Source organism: Xenopus laevis, chromosome 6S (assembly GCF_017654675.1).
Source record: "Xenopus laevis strain J_2021 chromosome 6S, Xenopus_laevis_v10.1, whole genome shotgun sequence".
NCBI lineage: Eukaryota > Metazoa > Chordata > Amphibia > Anura > Pipidae > Xenopus > Xenopus laevis.
In genome coordinates, this window is record NC_054382.1 from 70,236,703 (window position 1) to 70,262,425 (window position 25,723).

Below are 25,723 nucleotides of genomic sequence, written 5' to 3' on the forward strand. Positions count from 1 at the left end.
TGGGAATATGTTTCCCCTAAGGAATTGACCAGTAAAAACCAATAAAGAATGCAAAGTATATTTTTTTATATGTCGGGGGGGGGAATAAACCTCCTCAGCACTGGCATAATGAGGTGTTGCTGTTAAATTATGTGGAGGAATCATTAAGGCAAAGCTCTTATCTTTTAAAATGAATCAATTCCTAATGATAAAATGGGTACTATATGCTGCATCAACATTCTTTTAAACTCATTTGTAATAAGGCCATTATATAGCCATGGCAGCAGTTCTTTGTAATGATGTAGTCAAACGATAGGTATTCGTTTTTAAGGAGCGTAGTTTAAATACATGAAAAAAGGTTTAGAACAAATATTCTCTCATTATCCAATAATTGACATTAACAAGGCAGCCTTTGGAAATTGTTAAAAGACAAAGACGATGTTGCACTTTGCCAACTCACTGATCCATTAAGCCCATTCTTTCACAGACTACAAAGTTCAATGCTTGAGAGCCTGGAAAATAATTCATGAAAGATTATGCTCTGAATTTTACTTGTAATTAGACAATCCTTTTCACAATCAGTGTAATCCCAAGCTATGGAAGGTAGCCTCTTGAATCAAATATAGATGTATATGTGTGTAGGTGCAACTTGCTTTGTAACTGCTTTGATTTTGTTTTGTTTTGTTTTTCTTACTGAAGGTAGTGTTCAAAGTAATAAAACTGAGTGCATTGGGGTTGGTTTATTGACCTCAATTTAAAGTAGAAAACCATGAGTCATTTGCAGAGAATGATTTTAAGTAATGTTGATATGCTATGTCTATAGCCATTATTTTACCAATAAAGTTATCTTTATTACCAATCCCATCAAGCCTCACTTAATCCTCTGTGGCAAATTATAAATGTAGTTGTTTAGTCTTCTCTCAGATCACTATTTGACTGAATGGTTATTTATTCTACAGAGCACAGAGACAGGGACACTAGATTTTATAAATGACTGTAACTTAAAAAGCCGGATACTGATGAGAAACCCAGCAATACACATTGCTCACCAATAACTTAGAATTCTTATGCTTTTACTGTTGTACATTGAAGTATGGAGTTTAGAACAAAAATGTTCTAAAGCTGTCTTAGTATTCTCTTGGCAGGCTGGTAAGATGAGGACTAGTGATGGGCGAATTTGCGCCGTTTCGCTTCGCCGAAAAATTTGCGAAATTCGCAAAACGGCGAAAAATTCGCGAAACGGCGCCGGCGTCTAGTTTTTGACGCCGGCGCCCGTTTTTGACGCCGGCGCCCGTTTTTCCGACGCCGGCGCCCGTTTTTGGCGCCGGCGCCCGTTTTTGACGCCGGCGACTTTTTTTCGAAAAAACAATTTTTTGACGCCGGCGAATTTTTACCGCGAATTTTCGCGGCCGTTTTGCGAATTTATTCGCTCGGCGCGAATCGCGCAAATTCGCTGCGAATTCGCGCATGGCGAATAAATTCGCCCCTTAACTAATGAGGACCTTTCTATTAGAGTAGTAACATTATGTTTCTACAAACAGTATGAGTGAAACAGTATTTCAATACGTTTGTAAGTATTATTATCATCATGTATTAATAAAGCGCCAACCTATCCCGCAGTGCTGTTGTTAATTATCTATTGAACTAAATTAAATACAAATCTGTTCATCAACAGCAATAAAGGGGTTATCTTTTTATAGTAACATGAACATCAGTGCAACCAATTAAACTGGAAAGAGTGTTTTCTACTAGCGAGTGTACTAGAAGGATAGCAAGCTTTACTTGTTTATGAGCTGAGTTTAGATTATGCCCTTTTTGTTCTCAAGTTAGTACAACTTCATACCTGTTTTAGTAAATGAGGGCCATGTTGCTGTTATTTTAAAGTGAAATAGATTCCCATTTACCAAACCAGGTGAAAATTTGTAACCATGACACAATAAACAATTCTATTGCAGTATTTTTTCTCGGAGCAAAGTATTTTTTAACAGTAAATACTATTTACTGCATCAGGACAAATATTCATATATACGGTAACAGTGGTACCCAACCAGTGGATCGTGTGCAACATGTTGCTCACCAACCCTTTGGATATTGCTTCCAGTGCTAATTTTGGAAATTGTGGCTTGGAGGCAAATTTTGGTTGCATAAAAGCAGGTGTACTGCTGAAAAGAGCCTCCTGTAGGCTGCCAGTTTGCATAACGACTACCAATTCACAACCTTTTTTTCAGCTCCCCCAAGAACATTTTCATTGCTTGTGTTGTTCTCCAACTCTGTTTACATTTGAATGTGGCATACAGGTAAAAAAAAGTTGGGGACCCCCAGTCTACGGTAAGTTAGCAAAAGTAGACCCATGAAAAGACTTCCACAAACTCTTGGAAGTTTTATAGAAAATATAGCACTGTGCAAGGTAAGCTTGATATATATGGTATTTGCAAGTATCATACAAAGATCAAAAAATGTTGCCCAAAAGTTTGTCACGGTGCATACCTATGCTATGTGATCAATTTCAATTTCTATTTTGTGATCAATTTCAATTTCTATTTTTCATATCTTTTCAATTATCTAGCATCTAATTAAATATGGCCTCTTTTCAAAGACACCTTTTATACAGGGTAAGCTAAATAGATATAAGACTTAATGGGCCTGTGTTTGGACCTGTGTTTAGTAACAGGTTGTTGCAAATAAAACAACCAGTCATTTATGGAAAATATTTTGGGTATGCAAATCTGCCTTAGATTGCTGAGTGACCAGTGCAGCAGTAGCAGCATACAGTAATAAACCCATAGCATCAGAGAGTATGAAGTCTGAACTTATTGGGCTCATTCATGTTAATAACCATACAATTTGTCTGAAAAGAAAACAGATAAATCTGACTAATTACAAGGTAACTGGAACGCCAGGGACAGGTAAAAAACCAATTGAATCTATTTCTCGTGGTAGTCCTTTCTGGTTTTAAGTAGGGCTAGATTCTAACATAAAGGAGTTACCTTTTATAAAAGAACTGTATTACAATTTTGTAAGTTTTTTATCTGTAATGTTATTACTATGCACTGTTTGTATCTATTTTTATCTTTTTATCCTTTTTCTAGTAACATTTTATGGTTGCATTAATCCTAAAGGAGATTGGAATTATGTTCACTCAATGGGACATTTTTCACTGCTGAGCACAGATCACGTTGCTTTTAGCACTTTTTATCGTTGGACTTTGGCTTGACATTTTTTAAGATAGCCATATGAAGGTGGATTCGGATCACACAGACGATGGGAGGGCTTAAGGGTGGTGCTCTCTATTGTGTATGTTAATTATTTTAATTGTTTCCTTGTTATATGGTGTGCACTTGGTCACGTTGTTATGCTTGAGAAAGGGGCTCGCCCCGAAACGTTGCACGTCCGCACAAATAAATAAGCAAGGGGTCACCCTGCATTGCATTATACCTCGTGTGCCAGTGTATCCTTACCTGAAGTAATTACAAGGTAAGCCAGAAACCAGGGTCGGGCAGTAGATAAGAGTAATGTATATAGAAACCTGATACGAGTCAGACTAAACAGGGGAAGAAACAGGACAAAGGCCCTAGATAGTAATATGGAACAATATGAATCATGGATAAATAGTAATGCCAGGACAAGTTTAGTTATAGCAACCACAGAGCTAATATTAATAATAAGAAGAAGAAGGTGGTTTTTAGAAACACGTTGGTCTTCATTGGTGTGGAATAACATTAATTATGTAAATATGGTCTACAGAAAACTGAAAACATGCTCTGGTTTAATGTGTGTATGTGTATGAACATTCCCACCTGTACAATTAGCATTATTTTTGAACCATTACTCAGATTCATCAGTCACCCAGGCCACTGGCAATAATTATCTGATTTGCCAATTTGACCCATTGATGAATCCAGAGAAAAGAAATTAGAAAGAAAACAATTAAAGTTTTAATTAAGGAATATCTATAGTTTCTGTTATTTCTGGCCACTAAACAAGAATATAAACCGGATTTCGCTTTAGTACTTCCTGTTACTTCCTGATCCCCCAGAACATCAGATAAGTTGTTAAAACTAATAACCAGTCCACTGAGAAGCATATGATAATGAGCTGCTCTTGAGAAGTGAGGGGTTTGTGTGTTTAAAGGTCGTAACTCGGATCAAATTGCCCTGTTTATATCGGAAGGCAAGTTCAATGAAAATAGCCCAACTTTTAAATTAGTATTTTATATTGACAAAAACAGGAAAAAAAATGTTTTCAATTAAAACAATGGGCAGAATGTAACTTCAAAGCAAAAGGTATTTTTTGGTGTGCTCTTTTACATGTATGCAGTTATCCCTTGAGGTACTTCTTCTATTATTTCTAAATGCTAATATTTATCCTCGCTCTATTTCACTAGCTATAAAGGTACCTAATTACTGCCTCGATGCATGACTTTTGCATGCTTTTATCTGAATGTAAATTAATCTTCTATTTTTCAGCCCGGCCCTTCAGTGTCAAAATCTTTTTGCAGGGAATAAAACTAGCACTGGTTCAATAAATTCATCTATCCTAATTTCAACTGAAAATATGGCAATTTTATTTCCTACAAAGTTATTCATTAAAATGGAAAGGGGCTAGATCCAGTACCAATCCCTTTGGTATAAGACCTACAATTTTCATCCAATTTAAATATATTCCATTTATAACAAACCTTTTTCTCTCTGTCGGATTGTGTGCTGCCTAGCTGCAACCATTGTCCTCAAGGTCTAAATGTCCTACTTGCATGCACTGAACAAATATGTGAGATTAGTTCAAAAGCTTTAACAAAGTCTGCAGATGGAAAAACTAACAGAATTGCAATTTTTGTAGCAAACAAAACTATTGGCATGAACAGTGGGCCATTCCCCTGGTAAAACACAAGTGCCTGTAAGTGTGTTAGGGCTGATCAGCTCTTCGGTTTGCACACAGCAAGATATTGACATACATTTTCAACTGCAGTTAGAAGTGATCTGCAACTAGAATACCTAATTCAGTTCCTACTCATATAAGAGTAACCTTAAAATTAACAATTGTATTAGTGTGGCATCTTTGGCCAATCATAAAATAATAAAGATAAAAACATATCTTTTCCGAATCCATATTTATTCTGCTTAACTGACCAGCCAGCCAACCACAGATAGACCTCTTCCTGGCCATACTCTGTGCTCCAAAGCTGGGAACCAGGGCCATTTTAAACAGTTTCAAAATACAAACTTCATATACAACTAGTTGTTTCTGTTCATGGGACTGATGCTATGCATAAGGTAGATTAGGTCATAGGGCTATATTACATGTTAAATGTATGTAATATATATTAGCACTGTAATCAGGCATACACTACATAGTAAAAAGTCACTTAAAAGGTAGGAAACTAGTGCACCTGTAAATGGAGGGAGACACAAGCGCACCAGTTGTAAAATAAACCACTTATATTGTAAGTTTATATATATCATGTGGCATTCTTCAAAAAATTGGGAATTATACTATATACTTAGTAATATTATCCAACTGTCGAAATATTATTCTCTTTCAATAGAGGGATTCCACCTTGTGGGTCCTGGTAGGAATAAAATACACTGGCAGATTTCAAGCTGTTGATTTTTGTCAGATGAAGCGCAGTGAAATCTGTGGGATGACAAGATGAGAAGAAACCCCTGAAACTAGACTTAATTTTATAGTGCGGTTGTTGAAAGAATGTTCCAGAAAAGAGTTTTCACTTCTAAGCCTCTCGCTCCCACCTTCCCAAATAATTCATGTATCCAGTAAGGTGGAGTAATGAACAGCACAGTCTGGATATGTGGCACAACCTGGATCTGTCAGAATTACTTATTAACTTTTTGACCCACGTGTTCTTTTTTCAGCATACAGTATACTGAAAATCTGCACGGTTGATGTGTTCTGAGGACAGTTTTGAAATTCACGGTATAAAATGCTGTGGGGACTTTCTTTTTTTCTTCTTTTTTTTTCCTCTCTTTATTTTCATTCTTTATTTCATTTTTTACTTTCTATTCTTTCTTTCCTTCTTTTATTTAATAGTAAAGATATTCAGTATGAGAACCTAACGCACTTTTTAATTACACAAGAGTTTCCAAAGGTTAATATAGTTAAGTAGGAAAAACAGACAAAGCAGTTCATATTTGCCAAAAAAGTTTTGTTAAAGTATTTTTTTTCAATCCAGTTAAACTATAAAAGCGATCAATGTTTAATTAACCCCAAAAAAAGCGTTTATACATTCAGATACTAATAGTTTGCAACAAAATGTGGCATAGGCAGTTTTGCACTTTTGTAACTGAGATTCAGAAGAAAATGAGATTGGAAGTTGCTGATGCAGAACAATGAAACAAAGATATATATTAGTTTGAAATCCCATCTGTACTGTCCATATATTGATTGTCTCTTTGTTTTAGACTTTATGTAATGATGGTTTCTGCTATTACTGCAAAAAAATAAAAAAGAGACAACTTTTCTTTGCAAACTAGCATGGCAAGGTCTGCCGAGAACTGATTATTCATATACAGAGAGAGAAAGATTGCATGGGGTGGGATACACAAAGACATTCTGCATAGATTTTGTGACAGGGAATATAACCTTTGTTACTTTATTATACACAAAAAGATGGCATCAGCTATACAGCTGAGAATGTAGAAGCAAATTCAAGTGGCAAATGTACAAGAGGTGTTAACCTTCTATTGTGTGAAGCAATGGCAATCAAGATTCTAACACTACAAAAATTGTATGTATGTGTATGTGTATGTATATATATATATATATATATATATATATATATATATATATATATATATATATATATATATATATATATATATATATATATATATACTGTGTATATAGTGCTCTTCGTCAGGAGCAAAAACAAACAAACATCCAGTGGGTGCTGAATGTTTGTTTTTGCTCCTGACGAAGATCCCTGTGGGGGATCAAAACGTTGAGGCTTAATAATAAAACATTTTTTGTTTTTTCACTAAAACCCTGTGAGTGCCGCAATCCTTTTTCACTGCTTATTTTGCATGCTGGCACCCAGGTATTAATTTTGTTAACGGAGTGCACCATTCCTTTGGTTATATATATATATATATATATATATATAGATAGATAGATAGATAGATAGATAGATAGATAGATAGATAGATAGATAGATAACAGTCCATGGGTAGTTAGCAGCGCACACTGGAATTTTTAAAAAAATGAATTTATTTATTAAATTTTAAAAGAGCATAATACATGCATCGACGTTTCGGTCCTGGTCTTGGACCGTTATCAAGATATTTATATATATATATATATACAGTTCCAAAGGTGCACACCCTTTACTCAAGTACATACCTGGGTGCCTGCCAAGAAAGGTAAGTATATATGCGCAGAAAGGCGGTACTCACAGGATTTCAAGTCAAAAAATAAAGAAATATTTATTAATATTTGACTTGAAATCCTGTGAGTGCCACCTTTCTGCACATATATATATATATATATATATATATATATATATATATATATATATATATATATATATATATATATATATATATATATATATATATTATGTGGTGAGGTCACTACTAGGATACCTGGGAAAGTCCAGGACGGAGCTTATTTATGCCCCAGGTTCCTAACAGAGTGGTTCCGGGACTGCTAGTCCAGCCCGGGTGTTTTGAGTTGTCCTGAGGTAACTCAGGTGGTTAATTAAACAGGCAGCTCAAGCCAGAGTGGAGAGTTCCTGGCTGGGGAAAAGACACAGGAAAGCTGCCTGTGTGAGAGGGACTGAAATCACCAAAAGGTTTGGGATTGTATATCTTCCTGTATGTTCTTTGTTTTGGGGAGACAGGCGGTAGGCCTTCTCCTGGTTAGTTAGGAAAACTGACCTGTATTAGTTAGAAGCCCATTAAGTGGCAAGGATTTTTATTTTGAATTGTTTGTTTTGTTTATTATTTTTCTGCAAGAGACAATAAACTGCCAGCAAGAGACTATACTCTCATGAGTTGTGCTTGTGCCGTGGGCTGTGTTACCCCAGGGAAACTGATCCCAGCTACCCAAACTCTTACATATGGTGGAGGATGCGGGCACAAAATAAAGCAACAAAAGGCAGTATAATATTGCAGAGACTGTGAATTAAAGGGGTAGTTATCCCATAAGAACTGTGCAGCATGGAGGAGATTGTGAAACAGTTAATGCTGTCTAATGCCACCCAGCAACAGGCACAGCAGCAAGCGGAAGCCCGCCATAAGGAGCTGGTCCTACAGTTGCAGCAACAGACAATGGTTCAACAACAGGCACAGCAACAGCAGATGATGGCCATGTTTAAAAAGCTGGCAGAAGATGCAGAGGAAGACCGGCAGGTACTGACAGGATTGGTCCAACAGTTGGCACAGAGACCCCAGGAGCCACCTGCAGTAGTACATAGCAATGTACCCAAAATCAATGTAAGCCGCTTCCTCCAAAAGATGACATCAGAGGATGATCCGGAGGCATATCTCACTACATTTGAGCGGACCGCCGAAAGAGAGGGTTGGTTTAAAGAGCAGTGGGCAGGTCTTTTGGCACCCCTGCTAACCGGTGAATTGCAAAAAGCATATTTTGATCTTGACTCTGTTACTGCCAAGGATTATGAGAAACTGAAAAAAGAGATTCTGGCCCGCCTTGGCGTTACCCTGGCGCTTCGTGCCCAACGTGTATACAGCTGGGCTTATCACCCGGAGAAGCCTCCACGCTCCCAGATGTTTGACCTGATCCACCTGGTGAAAAAATGGTTGCAGCCAGAGTCCTTGACTGGACCTGAGATTATTGAGAGGGTGGTACTGGATCGCTACCTGAGGTCCCTTCCTGTTGCCCTGCGCAAATGGGTGACCCATGGAGACCCTAAAACTGCAGATGACCTTGTGGAGTTAGTGGAAAGGTACTTTGCCGCTGAGAACTTTGGCACCCCTCCCGCCTCGTTCCGGGCTCCACACCTGAAAGGGAGGTACACCCTGGCAACGGGTAAGACTGTTCATGGGGACACGGGTGGTGGTAAAAGTAAATCACCCTTAAAGGGAGAGAATTTTGGCAAAAACCCGGGAGGCTGGCAATCTAAAACTGGAAAGTCTGAGACTCTTAGGTTTAATTCTGAGACTGTTAAATGTTTCCGTTGCCATGATTTTGGTCATATTGCAGCAAATTGCCCTTTGCTTGATGATCCCATGCAATGTGATTTTTCTTCCAGGAATAGACGTCAGTCCCTGTTTGCTACGGTTGCCTGCACTGCGGTGCCGGTTCAGGAAAAGCAAATGTGTAAAGTGAGTGTGAATGGGAAACAATTGCTTGCATTGCTAGACTCCGGTAGTCTAGTCACTTTGGTAAAGTTAGACTCCGTAGGCCCTGTTAAGTTCCAGTCAAAAAGGGTTGGTGTGGTTTGTATTCATGGTGACACACGGGAGTATCCTGTGGCAAGCCTAAAGTTTAAAACGGGCCTTGGTACAGTGACTTACTCTGCAGGGGTAGTACCACACCTTCTGCATGATGCAATAATTGGGAGGGATTTTCCCCAGTTTTGGGATCTCTGGAATCAATCAGTTTCTCCCTGCTCTGATGCAGTGGTTGAAGGACCTGTGCCCATAGAAAATTCAGAACTAACAGGTTCAGAGGATTCTCCTCAGGAAACCCCAGCTTTCCCTTTCTCTGTATTAGCAGGAGACTTGGAGGACCCTGAAGATGGTCAAAACCCTAGTGGGGAAACCAGTGAGTCGGGTATTATTGACAGTGTTGTGGATTTCTCTGATTTGAATGTACACAAAGAGAATTTCGGTACAGAACAGTTAAAAGACCCTGACCTTATAAAAGCTAGAGAAAATGTGAAAATAGTTGACGGGGAACCTATTGAGCCAGGGCTCAGGTTATCCTATCCTCACATGGCTTTAAAAGGGGATCTACTGTACCAAGTATCAAAAAAATCAAATGAGGTGATTGAACAATTAGTGGTACCCAAACCATACAGAAGAATGGTGTTGGATCTTGCCCATGGTCATGTAATGGGGGGACATTTGGGTGTGAAAAAAACTACCGAAAGAGTTTTGCAGAGATTCTTTTGGCCTGGTGTATATCAGCAGGTAAAGGATTACAGTGAGTCCTGTCCTGTTTGCCAAATTTCCACTCCAAGGCCACATTTTCGTAGTCCCTTAATCCCATTACCAATTATTGAAATACCCTTTGAGCGAATAGCCATGGATCTGGTGGGCCCTTTGTTAAAATCTGCCCGGGGTCACCAATATATCTTAGTGATCATGGACTATGCCACTCGCTATCCGGAAGCTATTCCTTTGCGCAACACTTCTGCTAAAACCATTTCCAAAGAATTGCTTCATGTGTTCAGTAGGGTTGGTATCCCTAAAGAAATCCTCACCGATCAGGGTACCCCTTTCATGTCCAGAGTAACTAAGGAACTCTGTAAATTGTTTAAAATTTCACAATTGCGAACCTCTGTCTACCACCCTCAGACAGATGGTCTTGTGGAACGTTTTAACAAGACCCTAAAAAGTATGTTGAAAAAGGTAGTGGACAAAGATGGGAAAGATTGGGATTGCCTTTTACCCTATCTTATGTTTGCTATTAGGGAAGTTCCCCAATCCTCTACAGGTTATTCTCCATTTGAGTTACTCTATGGGAGACATCCTAGGGGGCTCTTAGACATAGCTAAGGAAACCTGGGAAGGGGAAGTGACACCCCACAGGAGTGTAATTGAACACATATCACAAATGCAAGACAGAATTGCTTCAATTATGCCCATTGTAAGAGAAAACTTGGCCCAAGCCCAGGCTGCCCAACAAAGGATATACAACCGTAATGCTAAAATACGTGTCTTTTCACCTGGAGACAGAGTACTAGTTTTGGTCCCCACGGTGGAGAGTAAGTTCCTTGCAAAATGGCAGGGACCCTTTGAAATAATTGAGAGAGTTGGGGAGGTAAATTACAAGGTACACCAACCTGGCAAGAGGAAGCCAGAACAAATTTATCATGTTAATTTACTTAAACCCTGGAAAGACAGGGCATCATTAATTGCAGTACCAGCCTATGCTGTTTCTAAGGACACTCACGAGACCCATCTGGTCCCTGAGGTTACCATTGCAGAAACTTTGTCCACCTCCCAAAAACAGGAGGTAAAAGAATTCTTAATGAGGAATAGGGATACTTTCTCGGACCTCCCAGGAAAGACTCCCGTTGTTGAGCATGAGATTGTAACCGAGCCAGGAGTGCGTGTTAAACTCAAACCCTATAGGATTCCCGAAGCTAGACGAAAAGCTGTGGCTGATGAAGTGGCAAAAATGCTTGACTTAGGGGTAATTGAAGAGTCCAATAGTGACTGGTCTAGCCCGATTGTTCTTGTTCCTAAGCCAGATGGTAGCTGGCGGTTCTGTAATGATTTTCACAAGCTTAATTCAGTATCCAAGTTTGACACTTACCCAATGCCTAGGGTAGACGAGCTCATAGACAGGCTGGGTACTGCTCGTTATCTGACAACATTGGATTTAACAAAAGGGTATTGGCAGATACCATTATCGGAACAGGCCAAGGAAAAAACTGCTTTTGTCACTCCAGGCGGTTCTTTCCAGTACAGAGTAATGCCCTTTGGCCTACAAAATGCCCCTGCCACGTTTCAAAGAGCCATGGATAGAATATTAAGACCTCACCAACAGTATGCGGCTGCATATTTAGATGATGTGGTGATACACAGTACAGATTGGGAGTCTCACCTGCACAGAGTTCAGGCTGTGTTGGATTCCCTCCGTAAAGCAGGCCTTACTGCCAACCCTAAGAAATGTGCCATTGGTTTGGAGGAGGCCAAGTATTTAGGTTACACCATTGGCAGAGGTGTGGTAAAACCCCAGGTAAATAAAACAGCAGCCATTCAACAGTGGCCACGCCCTCTTAATAAGAAGCAGGTTCGAGCTTTTCTGGGTATCACTGGCTACTACCGGAGGTTTATTCCTCATTTTGCCACCTTGGCTGCTCCCTTAACAGACTTAACAAAGGGAAAAAACTCTGTCATGGTCAAGTGGTCCCCTGAGGCAGAAAAATCTTTTCAGGCCCTCAAAGATGCATTATGTGCACAACCAGTCTTGTATTCCCCAGATTTTTCAAATGACTTTGTGGTCCAGACAGATGCATCAGATGTGGGATTAGGGGCAGTATTATCCCAGCTTTATAACGGGGAAGAGCATCCAGTGGTGTACTTAAGCAGGAAGCTCAATGACTGTGAGAGGAAGTATGCCACAATTGAAAAGGAGTGTTTGGCCATAAAATGGGCCCTAGATGCCTTAAGGTATTACCTCTTAGGCAGAAAATTTGACCTTATTACTGACCATGCACCTCTAAAATGGATGGCCCAAAAGAAGGAGACCAATAGACGAGTGAATCGTTGGTTCCTCACGCTGCAGGACTACTGTTTCACAGTGAAACATAGGCCCGGGTCAGAAATGGGCAATGTTGATGCCCTGTCCCGGGTTCATTCCTGTTGGGCCTCAGTTGTTCCAACCATTGGGTTGAAACAAGGAGGGGGGGTATGTGGTGAGGTCACTACTAGGATACCTGGGAAAGTCCAGGACGGAGCTTATTTATGCCCCAGGTTCCTAACAGAGTGGTTCCGGGACTGCTAGTCCAGCCCGGGTGTTTTGAGTTGTCCTGAGGTAACTCAGGTGGTTAATTAAACAGGCAGCTCAAGCCAGAGTGGAGAGTTCCTGGCTGGGGAAAAGACACAGGAAAGCTGCCTGTGTGAGAGGGACTGAAATCACCAAAAGGTTTGGGATTGTATATCTTCCTGTATGTTCTTTGTTTTGGGGAGACAGGCGGTAGGCCTTCTCCTGGTTAGTTAGGAAAACTGACCTGTATTAGTTAGAAGCCCATTAAGTGGCAAGGATTTTTATTTTGAATTGTTTGTTTTGTTTATTATTTTTCTGCAAGAGACAATAAACTGCCAGCAAGAGACTATACTCTCATGAGTTGTGCTTGTGCCGTGGGCTGTGTTACCCCAGGGAAACTGATCCCAGCTACCCAAACTCTTACAATATATATACTGTATATATACACAAAAGCCACAAATATATTGTAAATGTTATCCTTATAAATGGTGAGTTCTGATGTCATCAGTTATAAACGGTGAGTTCTGATGTCATTTCTGTCACATGACTCACTGAAATTTGTGTATTATAATAAATAAAGTACCCCCCACTTGCAAAATATGAGGATATTATAAGTTACCTCGAAGTTCTATGACCTGTTTATATGGTCATGAAACTCCTCTGTAACTTATAGTATCCTTATAATTTACAAGAAGGGGTACTTTATTCAATATTTTCATTTGAAAATACCGCACTCACAGGAATTTATCACACTTACCGGACTTACATTTCGGCTGTACAGCAACAGCAACAGTGCCCACTCAAATACTGTGCTGTGGCGGGAAATGCCTTAACGGCAACTCCCACATTGTGACATCATGGGAAACAAAGTGACGTGTGCATAAAAAGACCAAAGTGACTTGTGAAAGAAACTTGTTTTTCAGAGTGGGATAATTCCTTTTTCCTGCTGTTTCATATACACACCATCCACCGTGTATTAGTATTCGTAAATATAAAGAGTTGAAATACACTGGAACATAGGCAGTACTTTTGTCTGCAATCACCCTTTATTATTGCTGAATCACGACATGTTTCGGGAATATATCCCCCATCACTTGAAAAAGGGATATATTCCTGAATATCCTGTCGTGATTCAGCACCAATAAATGGTGATTGCAGACAAAAGTACTGCCTATGTTCCAATCTGTTTCAACTTTATATATTTGTGAAAAGTGACTTGTGCAATTATGAAATGTAATATCATTTAAAAAAATCTTGTGTCCAATTAATCTATAAAAAAAAATCCATCGTACCACCATAATTCTTATTAACTACCAATTCCGCCTTATGGTGGTACAAAGAATTATTTTTATAGATTAATTGGACACATGATTTTTTAAATGATATTACATTTCATAATTGCACAAGTCACTTTTCACAAATATAATTGCACAAGTTACTGTCTTTTTATGCACACATCACTTTGTTTCCCATGATGTCACAATGTGGGAGTTGCCGTCAAGGGATTTGAGTGGACACTGAACAGTTAATTAACACTTTGAAATTATGCCTATACAATTCTGTTGCCATTCATTGTCATTTAGCATTGCCCCCCCCCTGTAATGTTAGATCAGTCAAAGAATTGCTAGGCCATGTTGGCTGATCGCTTATTCTTATTCGTGGTGTCAATCATTGCTCTGTTGTGTGTAGTTGTACCAGTTCTGTCAGAGGTTGAGAGGCTCAAGTTTCATCCAATCTCTGTTAAACTTATATATACAATTACACAGCATGTTCTAGATATATTGAGACTCTTCCCAGCGATACTAATGATTTCAGTAGAATATATACTATATACAAAACCAGGTTCATTTAAATATTCACAAGATATTTTCAGGCTGATCAGTTAACATTATTAATTAGACATTGCTATGACAACAATACAAACAAATATCCACAATACAAACAGATTATGTGACAGCATATATATATATATATATATATATATATATATATATATATATATATATATATATATATATATATATATATATATATATATATATATATATAAAGGTAATACAAGGATCAGCACACTCGTTTGTAGAAAAGCAAAGTGTATTTTATTTCAACACAGCATTGTGGACACAATGCTGTGTTGAAATAAAATACACTTTGCTTTTCTACAAACGAGTGTGCTGATCCTTGTATTACCTGTATCATTAATTTGATCCTGCACCTCAAACTCATACAAGTATCGAGTGCTGATACCCACAGGACGCATATATATATATATAAATATATATATATATATATATATATATATATACAGTAGATAAAACAATTTACCTATATAAAAATCCTGGCTGGGGTCTATAAGTTAAAATTTTACATTTTAAAATAAGGGACCTCTGCTTCTGCGTTCCCCGCTGTGCATAGTTTGATATCATGTCACTTAATCTTCCTTGGGCATAGTAAACTTATACGCATTTCACACTTTGTGCTTTTTCAAGAAGGGAAAAGGCATTTTGTGCTATTGAGAAAACACAACGTGCGAAACGTGTAAAAGTTTGCACTGCTCAAGTCCTGCTGGAAGGTTAGACATTACTGACTGTTAACTGATCACCCTGAAAATATATTGTGAATATTTAAATAAACCTACCTACTTATTTATTAATGTGTAGTATTCTGATTCTAAAGGAGTGCTAACCTGGTACTGTAAATGGCACAGAGGTTGAGAGACTGAAAGATGGATTTTATCCTCTGCTCTGTACTGCCAGCCTGTCTCATTTCTGAGCCTTTTGTGAGAATTTATTCACATTGCGAATTCGCAAAAAGAAAGATGGCCACAGCAGTGCAATATTTTAGCGTTCAGGAAAAAGCATGGGCAATACAAACATTTGTAAATAAATATGTGCTGTGTGAACTTTATAAATGACCCCCAAAGTGTGAAGTAGTCCCATGAATTGATCTCATTATTTATTTATTTATTTTTTTACTGCAGCTTCACTCAGACCAGGATAAAGGTGATGGATCACTAAAATATATTCTCTCTGGCGATGGAGCAGGAGACTTGTTTGTAATCAATGAAAAAACTGGAGACATTCAGGCTACAAAACGACTTGACAGGGAAGAAAAGCCAGTCTATACATTACGCGCACAAGCTGTGAACAAAATCACAGGAATCCCAGTTGAACCTGTATCTGAGTTTGTAATTAAAATCCACGATATTAATGATAATGAACCAAAATTCACTCAAGATCTTTACACTGCAACTGTTCCCGAAATGTCAGAAGTGGGTGAGTAGTACTGAAGATGATTTTCTTGTAGGTGTATGCATAGGCAAAGATTTTGTTTTTATTGAACCAGAACAATGTGCATATGACATGTTGGCCCTGAAACATCCAATACACAAGCTTGTGTTATGGTTATCTGAATTAATTTGAATGCTGGTCCTTCCCCTTTTTATATTACCAATGTTGGAATTGGCATATCAGTGCACATGCTATTTTAAAAGGCCATGTTTGGATGATTTCATTTCAGTCTGGTAAAAAAATATGTTACTATTTCATTTACATGGATCCAATTACTAAGAACAGTACAATAGTGCTTTGTATTTTATATCTACAAGAACTCAACAGTAGTGATGAGCAAATCTGTCCCGTTTCACTTAGCCGAAAAATTTGCGAAACACATTCAAGTCAATGGGCGTTTTTTCTTATGGCAACTTTTTTGTCCAAATGCATAAAAGTCAATGGGTGTTTTTTCTTGTGGCGACTTTTTTGTCCAAATGCATTAAACTCAATGGGCATTTATTCTTATGGGTATTTTTTCTCTCAGCGAATTTCACCATGGCAAATATTCGCAATATGTGGAATTTTGCCACAAATCCATGGCTGGTGAAAAAATTTGCTCATCACTACTCAACAGTTCTCAGAATTATGAGAAGGTAATGATGATAGTTCAACAAAAAGCTAATACAGTTAAATGAAACCTAATCCAAAAATCCGTTATTTAGACAAATACACATACATTTAAAACACTAGTAGGTGAGAACATGAGTGATTACAAATGAAATGGCTGTACATCTCTTTTATATGGAAAATATGGGATGGGTTGTTTAAAATACAAAAATGAATCTGCAATATGACCGTATTGTGACATTTCATGAAAAATTTAAATTGCTCTGTTTGCCTTCAGACAAATTAGGATAGAATTTTTAATGAAATGTTTCTAGATAACAATAAAAACCCATGGTTAGATGTGTTTACTTTTGAACAGTCACGCCAGTGTTTTAATATATCTTTGAACCCAAATGTCCCGCTGTTATCAAATATGATATAAAGTAGGATTTTCAGTAGTGATGAAGAATGATCATAAATGCAAATAAACAGATGATTAAAGTGTTGAAAAATGACTTTGGGTTAATAGATGTGCTATCCAAATGTTGTTGGTCAAGGAGAGATGCAGTAATATGTAGACTTCCTGATTTGGATTTCCCATTTCCTGTTTACCATTGATCTATAATTAAATCTACTGTAACAAATTAATTTTAAAATAGTCTAATGTTAACTTTTAGAACCACTTAAGCCCACCTGAGCAATTTTGCAGCACTTCAAGCAGTGCCCTCTAGACATGCAATGACCCACCTTTTGAGTATTAGGTGTAACTTACCTGGAGTAAACAGAAGGAGGCCTTGAAAAACAAAATAGTTTTACAAGAACATTACTGAAACCATGAATAAACATTTGTGTAACTTTCTCCCAGCTAAAGCTGTAAATGAACCCAGGGTAACAAATAAGCCCCATCCTCTGTTTTGGGAAGTTACTTGCAATTAACTTTCTTATCCATTTCCAGAAGTCTAATGTTATTTTTGTATTAGGTTTGAAGCACACAATTATATGCTTCTTGCTAAAGGAGGAACAGTTCCTCATTTTACCTTTGAAAATCTTTACACCCTGTGAATGACAATATGAGAAAGCCAGTTGTTACCTGTCCTTATATTGACTGCACACAGAGCAATGCCATGCTCCCAGCTTCAATAGTTTGTTAGTTAATAGCAAGTGTGTGTAGCTATTTTGGAATTATACAGTAAGCATGGTATTGCTGATCTAGTCCAATAATCAATGGCAACCAATTACTTTGGTCAATCTAGCACAATTACAATAATTAAAAGTTAAGGCTTAATCATTCATTTCGCATTACTAGACTGGAGCAAATTTTCCCAATTTTCCACAGTCTGCAGCATGTCAGATGAAGCTAGGTATTTATTGTACAGTCTGATTTGACAACTGGAAGGCTGAGATTCTTACTGACTGTAAAATAAAAAAAACCTTGAATTTGCTTTTTGCAGCTTTCAATGTTAGAGAAGGGTTTTTGCTTGCTTGTTTGTTCACTAATAAAAGCTGTGCCACAATGTTTCCTCCGAATGAAATTCTGTCTTTTCTTGTACAAACTGGCATAAAAGATTCACAGGGATTGCTGAAGCTAGACAAGATTCATCTAAATATTTTAAAAAATATTCTACGCAAAAATTTAATGCACAGACTTGTAAAAGTGCCAGAAAAAAGAAACATAACAAATGAAAATAAGAAATGTTGACATACTTGCAGACACAAAATGTAGCTTATAAATATAATAAGGCAATGCAAGTGTTCCGAGGGGCAGTGTTCACACTGCAAATCTCCTCTAATGTTGACAGGTTTTGCAGTGTAAGAACACAATCATAAATGAACAATAGAAAAAGGAAGAAAAAAAAGCTCCACGTATCAGGTCCGTTGATCTTGTAGACTGCAACACAGAGCGAGGAGCAGATAATTAGTTCTCATTAGGGCAGCCTTTGAAGACAGAAATAATAACCCAAGAGTGCATAAGTGTCTGTTCTTCCTTCTTTTATGACTTGGTGGTCACACTAGCATTCTGCAGCCTTTGAACCGTTAAATGTAAACTCCATTTTTTTTTTACTTGCTTGTCTCTTTAGGGAAAATATTAACAAAAATCTGCCAACTTTATTGAAAATATATACGTCTCCAGTGATTATAATAAAGTAAAAAGTTTTTGGTATATTTATTACAAAGAATTCAGTTTTAAACTATGCTTAATTAGAAGTGTGGAAAATATGTAAGTATAATATACAGTATTCCTCTGGCATAAATATAGTATTCAAAAATAAATTTTGATATAATGTGAAAATACATTTTGCAAATATGCAATAAAAGCTTTGCATCCATCCTTGCTATCTGCAAGGATTGTAATAACTTAGGGCCATGGCACACAGGGAGATTTGTCACCCGTGGTTAAATCATCACTACTACGGGCGACAAATCTCCTGAAAAAGACTATCCGTCGCAAGTAAAATCTATTACTCGCTGTAATCTGACTTAATCACAGGAGGTTGCCTCCCTTTTCATTTTCTTGTGGTTAAGCCAGATCGCAATAAGATCAATGGGTTTTACTTGCAGCGATCTTTATGCTATACTAAGGAAAGTCTCTTTTTGGGAGATTTGTCACCCACAGTAGCAAATATTTAACCATGGGCAGCAAATTTCCCTGTGCACCATCACCTTTAGAGATAATAAATCTCATGTAATCTGAAAATAATTAATCAATGATCAAATCTTTGGCTCCGATAAAGTAAGCCTGAAACCATTAAATATACAGGTATAGGACTTATTAAGAATGCTTGGGACCTAGGGTTTTCCGGATAAGAGATCTTTCCATAATTCGGATACTAAAAAATAATTTAAACATTAAATTAAACTCAATAGGATTGTTGATCTTATTTAGGAACAGGCACAAGTGCTGTTTATTATTGTAACGAAAAAGGATTCATTTTTAACATTTAGAACGATTTTAAATATTTATAATGGAATCTACAGTATGTGATTTGACTTTCTCATAATTTGGAACTTTCTGGATAATTGACTCCTGTATAATGGATCACATACCTGCATATTTGTAAATTAATACTGGCTCTTTTTTTATAAAGCAATTAGCATTGTATGATTGTTTTATGGGATAGGGTATTATAACATTTTAACAGTTTGCACAAATAAAATGTACATTACATTTTATGGCTTTGTGGTACATAGTAAATTACCATGTCAGATATGACCGTAAGCCCTATCGTTAGATACAGTATGATCTACAATTTGGAAATGCTAAAATCCTGTGATACAATGGCATTCATATATTATAACTGTGTACAAACTGGCATTACATCTTTCTAATCTTCCTTATAGCTTTTTTTGTGCTTACATACAGGTCTCATGATGAACCTCCTGGTGCACACTAGATATTCTTTGTCTATTTAGCGTGTTGTTGGTCTGAGATACAAGCACAGGAAGACAATGATAAAAGCTGGCTAAGGCCTTAAATCACCTAATTCCTAAAAGAGTCTTTTGGCCAAAGACCATCTGTCTCCTTCATATACAAAAATTATGGCCCATCTGAAACCTTTGAATAGCAAGGTTTCTTGACAACTAGTCCTACGAGCCATGTGAAATAGGTCATATACTGCTTCAGAAACACATAATTTGAAGTGATTTCACCACTTGAATATATGGCTGGGGCCATTTCTTTGGCTTGTAATACTCCAATGACTTCTGCTGTTGGTAGGGCAGGTCTAAAGTCTCATAGATAAAGACATAAGAAAAAGGTCATGGATTTATCATTCATAATTTACCTACTGTAGAAGAAGATAGTCTATATTATTAATAGTATGAATTCATATATTGTACAATGCAAGATTGTATATATCAGACATACAAATTTCATAAACTGATATAGGAGGTAAAAAGGCACTACATAATAGAGCTTACCATCTAAAAGAATATACTAAAAAAAGAATCAAACACAAGCACTTACATCTGTTTAGCAAAAATACTGCCAGAAGTAATGCATGTATCTTAACAGATGCAGTTACAAATACCTTATAACAAACTGTAAAGGTGGCCATACACGGGCCGATAAAAGCTGCCGACAGACCGAGTCGGCAGCTTATTGGCCCGTGTATGGGGCCCTCCGACGGTCATCCCTGATCGATATCTGGCCGCATCTGTTGGTTGATGCGGTCCGGCGATCCGAACACCCATTACCCATCGTTAGGATTCAATCTCTGGGCCCTATGGCCCATGATCAGATCAACCCGATATTGCCCACCTCAAGGTGGGCATATCGGGGAGAGATCCGCTCGTTTGGCGACATCGCCAAACAAGTAGATCTCTCCATGTATGGCCATCTTAAGACCTAGGCCAAATTGATCATACAATTCAGTATTTTTTTAAGGATTAGAATTTTTGAGCCATACAAAAGTGAAACAGTTTTTCTGCACTTGATAAAGGGCTATCCCCCAAAATATGTAGTTTGTCTACACTGCTAATAAAACAATTTAGCACTTTATTCATTACTGCTTGGAAAAGTTTAATGTCCTGTATTTTGATATTGGCTAAATCAGATATCAGAAACAGGCTTTCATTTGGGCCCATGTGAGCTGGTTGGCTGCTGAACTATTAGAAGTGCTTGAGTTGGAAGTTAATGTCAGGTGTGGAAACTGTTATCTAAATGCTTGGGATCTGGGGTTTTCCAGATAAGGGATCTATTATTTGGATCACCATACCTAACGTCTACTGAAAAATAATTTACACTGTAAATAAACCCAACAGGATTGCTTTACATAAAATAAGTATTAATTATATCTTAACTGGGATCAAGTACAATGTATTGTTCCTTTTTTAAAAATGTTCTACGTACATCTACGTGAGATGGACTTTGCATAGTTCAGAGCTTTCTGAATAACAAGTTTCAGATAATAGATCTCATACCTATAGAGGCAGAAATAGGTGTAAAAGTGTCACCACTTAATAGCTTACCAGAAGCTTTACCTGCACACTCTGCTCTCTCTGCCATATTTAGTCTGGTCCTCAAATATATATACAGTATATAGCAGGGATTACTAAAGTTAATCTTTAAACTGTTGCAGAAATACCCCCAGCATTTTTCCAGCAGCTATAGCTATATATTTTACTGTTTATAGAAAATAAGGTTATTTATAACAAGGGCATAGTTTACTATATTATTGTAACACATGTATGTGCTGATGTGTAGGTTTGTTGGAACATAATCCACATAGGAATAGAAAATGTACTGTAAAATGTAAAATATTTTAATAGTATTTTAAAAGTGATTTACTCCATGTGTTCATTATATTTACAAATTATTCATTATAACTAGAATTAAAATAAAAAAACTGTGTAAAATTTGTATAGGTAGTTTGTTTTTTACACCAGTATGAAACATTTTATGCTAAAATGTAAATATACATTAATTAAATGTGTAATAACTCATTTTTCATGTCATTACAGGAACGTTTGTTGTGCAGGTTACAGCAATTGATGCTGATGATCCAACTTATGGAAACAGTGCAAGAGTTGTCTACAGTATTCTGCAGGGACAACCATATTTTTCTGTTGAGTCTGAGACAGGTCAGAAGACCTTAGCTGTGTCTTTGTTCCTATAATTGAAGATGACATGCTAAGTCAAGCTAGGACATACTTGACAAAATATGAAAGAGATTATATTTTCCACCATGCACAAACTGACAAACTCAATCGAGCAAGACATCTGTAAACATGACACCTGTGTTATTAAAATCTAAAAATCAAAGCTGAAATATAATTAGGGCTCTGCTCAAGATAGTTTTCTCTTTGAACAAGAAAAAAGGGTACAAAGTTTTCTAAACAAAGACTAAACAAGGCAGCAGTTGCTTATATTTTTATTTACAATAAGATACTGGGGGTTGTTCTACTTTAACATTAAGGTCCATTTCAGGGCTTTACTACAGAGCATTATGGATTTATATATATTTATAATTTGCGTTTTTTCTTTTTTAACAAGCATGTAATGTATATGACTTTAACTTGATTGACCATAATTCTTCATATGTTCCCAATAGTTATTCCATAACCATTCTTGACTACATGACCCAGACGTAATTTAATATTAATTTTAGGATCTAAATAACTAAATCTGACCACTTTCTGTAAGATTTGTTGATCTCAGATGGTCTCAGAGTAAATTTATTGTATAAATAAATGTAAATGATTCTATATTGGCCATGAAGTGGTAGAAGGCAGTACGTCCTCATGTTCCTTTCGCATGTTTCATAGATGTAATGGACAGATCAATGTGATAGGTAATCTGGTACATTTTGCCCAAGCTAGGTTGGATTCAAATGTAAAGCATCAAGAAGAAATGATTTACTTAACTCTATAACAATTTTCATTTATGGAATTTATAAGATAAACTAGTGACTAGAGGACCAATGTCAAGGGCAAAAGTGCTGCAGAGATAAGGGGGTTCAACTCTAAGGGCCTAAATAATCAGTGCATGGTACAGAACTCACATATGCACAAGGGATCCCTAAAACTAAACACCAGACATAAGGAAGTGTTGGAACCTTTTGGCCCTTGCCCTGTTTTTGTTAATTAGGCCCTTGTGTGTTTCTCTTGAATATCAGCAATATTTATTATTTTCGCAACATAAAAATTTAAAATATATATATATATATATATATATATATATATATATATATATATATATATATATATATATATATATATATATATATATATATATAAAGAAACCAATTCACTATTAAATAAATGTTTAAGTGTAAAAAAAGTCTTGATTTAAATGACTATAAATATTTTACTTTTTGTTCTCATGACAGGTATCATTAAGACAGCGTTACCAGACATGGACAGAGAGAACAGACAACAATATCAAGTAGCTATCCAGGCCAAAGATATGGGAGGTCTATTGGGTGGACTCTCTGGGACCACACTTGTGAATATTACCTTGTCAGATGTCAATGACAACCCACCTCGCTTCTCCAACAGTAAGATGCGTTCATTATTTGTTTTATTTTGATCTAGTGAAGATTGCAAACTAAATTTCAAAGAAATGTCAGTAAATCAACAGGGATAAAAACAGCATTACATGTGGCTCAGTGGAACACTTTGATTTATATCATTGACAGCAAACATTGCCTTGAGTTTACAAGTTGTATATATATTCTATATATATTGATATAACAGATATCCCTTTGCCTGGCCTTTCTTTCATGCCAGAAAAGATCACCCAACAGTTTTTTTAAAAAAAAAGTTCTATGATGAATTTTACAAAGAAATGTAAGCAGTTTTAAATTGCCTGTAACTTTTAGAGATGTTCTTCTTTTTGTTTGGAAGTTTTTACAGCTTCAATTCCTTTATAATTGGTGCACATTCAACACAGCATCTCCCCCTGTTTTCTGCAACAATACACAATCATAAAAAGATTCTAAAAAATCTGAGGACAAAGAAGTAATTTTATTATGGATTACAAATGGAATCAGTGTTTCAAACATCCTAGTTGTAGGGTTAGAATTGCTAGAGATGTGTATACTAAACCACATTTGGGATTATTAGTGAAAGACATATGGTCGTCAGAAATATTGTTTCTTTTTGCCTTTTGAGATTTATTTTCATTTAGGGGCAGATTTATCAAGGGTCGAAGTGAAAAATCGAATGAAAAAAAATTGAAATTTGAATTTTGAGCTATTTTTAGTACTTCCACTAGGGAAAAGTCCAAATTCTATTCAAATTTGAAAAAAATTTGAAATTTGAAATATCAAAATTTATCATGTACTGTCTCTTTAAAAATTCTACGACCATTCGCCATCTAAAACCTGCCGAATTGCTGTTTTAGCCTATGCTGTTTTAGCCTCCTAGAACTTATTTAGAGTCAATTGGTGGACTCCAAGTTTGAAAAAACTTTGTTTTGAATGGAATGCGATATAACTTTGATTTGTATGATTCAAATTGAATAAAAATGGGCTATTCACCTTGATAAATCTGCCCCTAAAAGTTTATTTACCTTATATGTGAGTTTTTTTTTTAACGCAATAGCCATTTTGTAAAGAGTCATATTTCTATGTAATACGTTTCAAGGTGAATTTATTTTCCCAACCTAAGTGTCCAGTTATCCAACTTTTTAAAAGATCAGGATATATTTGGATCAGTGCAATATCATCAAGCAAGTTATAAAAAAAATATTTTAAAACACATCCACATATTGCAGGTGCCTATGAGATCAGAGCACTGGAGTCTTCCCCTGTGGGTTCTTCCATTGGCAAAATTAAAGCTAATGATGCAGATGAGGGTGAAAATGCTGAGACGGAATATCACATCAATGAAGGAGATGAATCAAACATGTTTGATATTATTACAGACAGGGATACACAGGAAGGGGTCATCATTGTAAAAAAGGTAATAGATTTTATTTGAAAATTGCAAACTATGAAAAAATACATGTATAATATATATGCTTGGTTTTAAATTGCTTACCTCTAAAGTAATATTAATAGGACATGAGAATATGAAGAATAGATGTGATATATTGTATGGCAATGGTCTGCAAAGAATTCTCCCCCATGTACACCAAAACCACAATTTGCCTATCAGTAATAACACTGACTTAGGCAAAAAAAAACGTTTAGAGAGATAACTAATATATTCTAAGCAGATATTAATTCTTTGATATCAAAGGTGAGAATATATAACAGCAAGTTTTCTCTCCTTGTCTATGACAGCAGAAGTGTACTTTTTTTTATACATATTTCATTGTTCATGTCAAGATTTGATTTTCTGACATCACAATAAAAATAACTTTGATAAATCTATATATCTTGAAGTATAAAAGTATAATTGCTATTAGGATATTTGCAACAGCATGACATAAATATATATATACTGAAGGCTCTCTTTACAAAATTGTAGAGTAGATAACATGTTAGTGGTTAATAGGCATCCTAGAACTTACCTAAATCTCTGCCATAAAAAGTTGTATTTACATATACACATTAACATTTTTTTATATTAAAAAGGTTTGTATACCAATATCTTGTGAACAACTAAAAGAATCATGTCTGCCTTTGATGAAAACTTATATAGCTCAAACTAAGAGCTGAAATATAAAGCTTCTATAAACCAAATGGCAGAACCAACTGAGATGTTGTCAGACTGACTTATTTTCAGCAAGGCCACTGACGAGAATGCAATCAGCAACAATAAGCAACATTTTACAGAAGCACCAGTCAC

General features: G+C 36.5%; 1 protein-coding gene across 1 annotated transcript in view; it reads left to right on the top strand.

Moving 5' to 3' along the window:
* The window catches only part of cdh6.S (cadherin 6 S homeolog), a 149,428-nt gene that overhangs the window by 90,543 nt on the left and 33,162 nt on the right, over nucleotides 1-25,723 (top strand). The window contains exons 3-6 of the mRNA XM_018269492.2: nucleotides 15,592-15,886; nucleotides 21,950-22,069; nucleotides 23,317-23,484; nucleotides 24,705-24,892. Coding sequence (XP_018124981.1) covers nucleotides 15,592-15,886; nucleotides 21,950-22,069; nucleotides 23,317-23,484; nucleotides 24,705-24,892 — 771 coding nt within the window. The remainder of the gene's footprint in view (nucleotides 1-15,591; nucleotides 15,887-21,949; nucleotides 22,070-23,316; nucleotides 23,485-24,704; nucleotides 24,893-25,723) is intronic.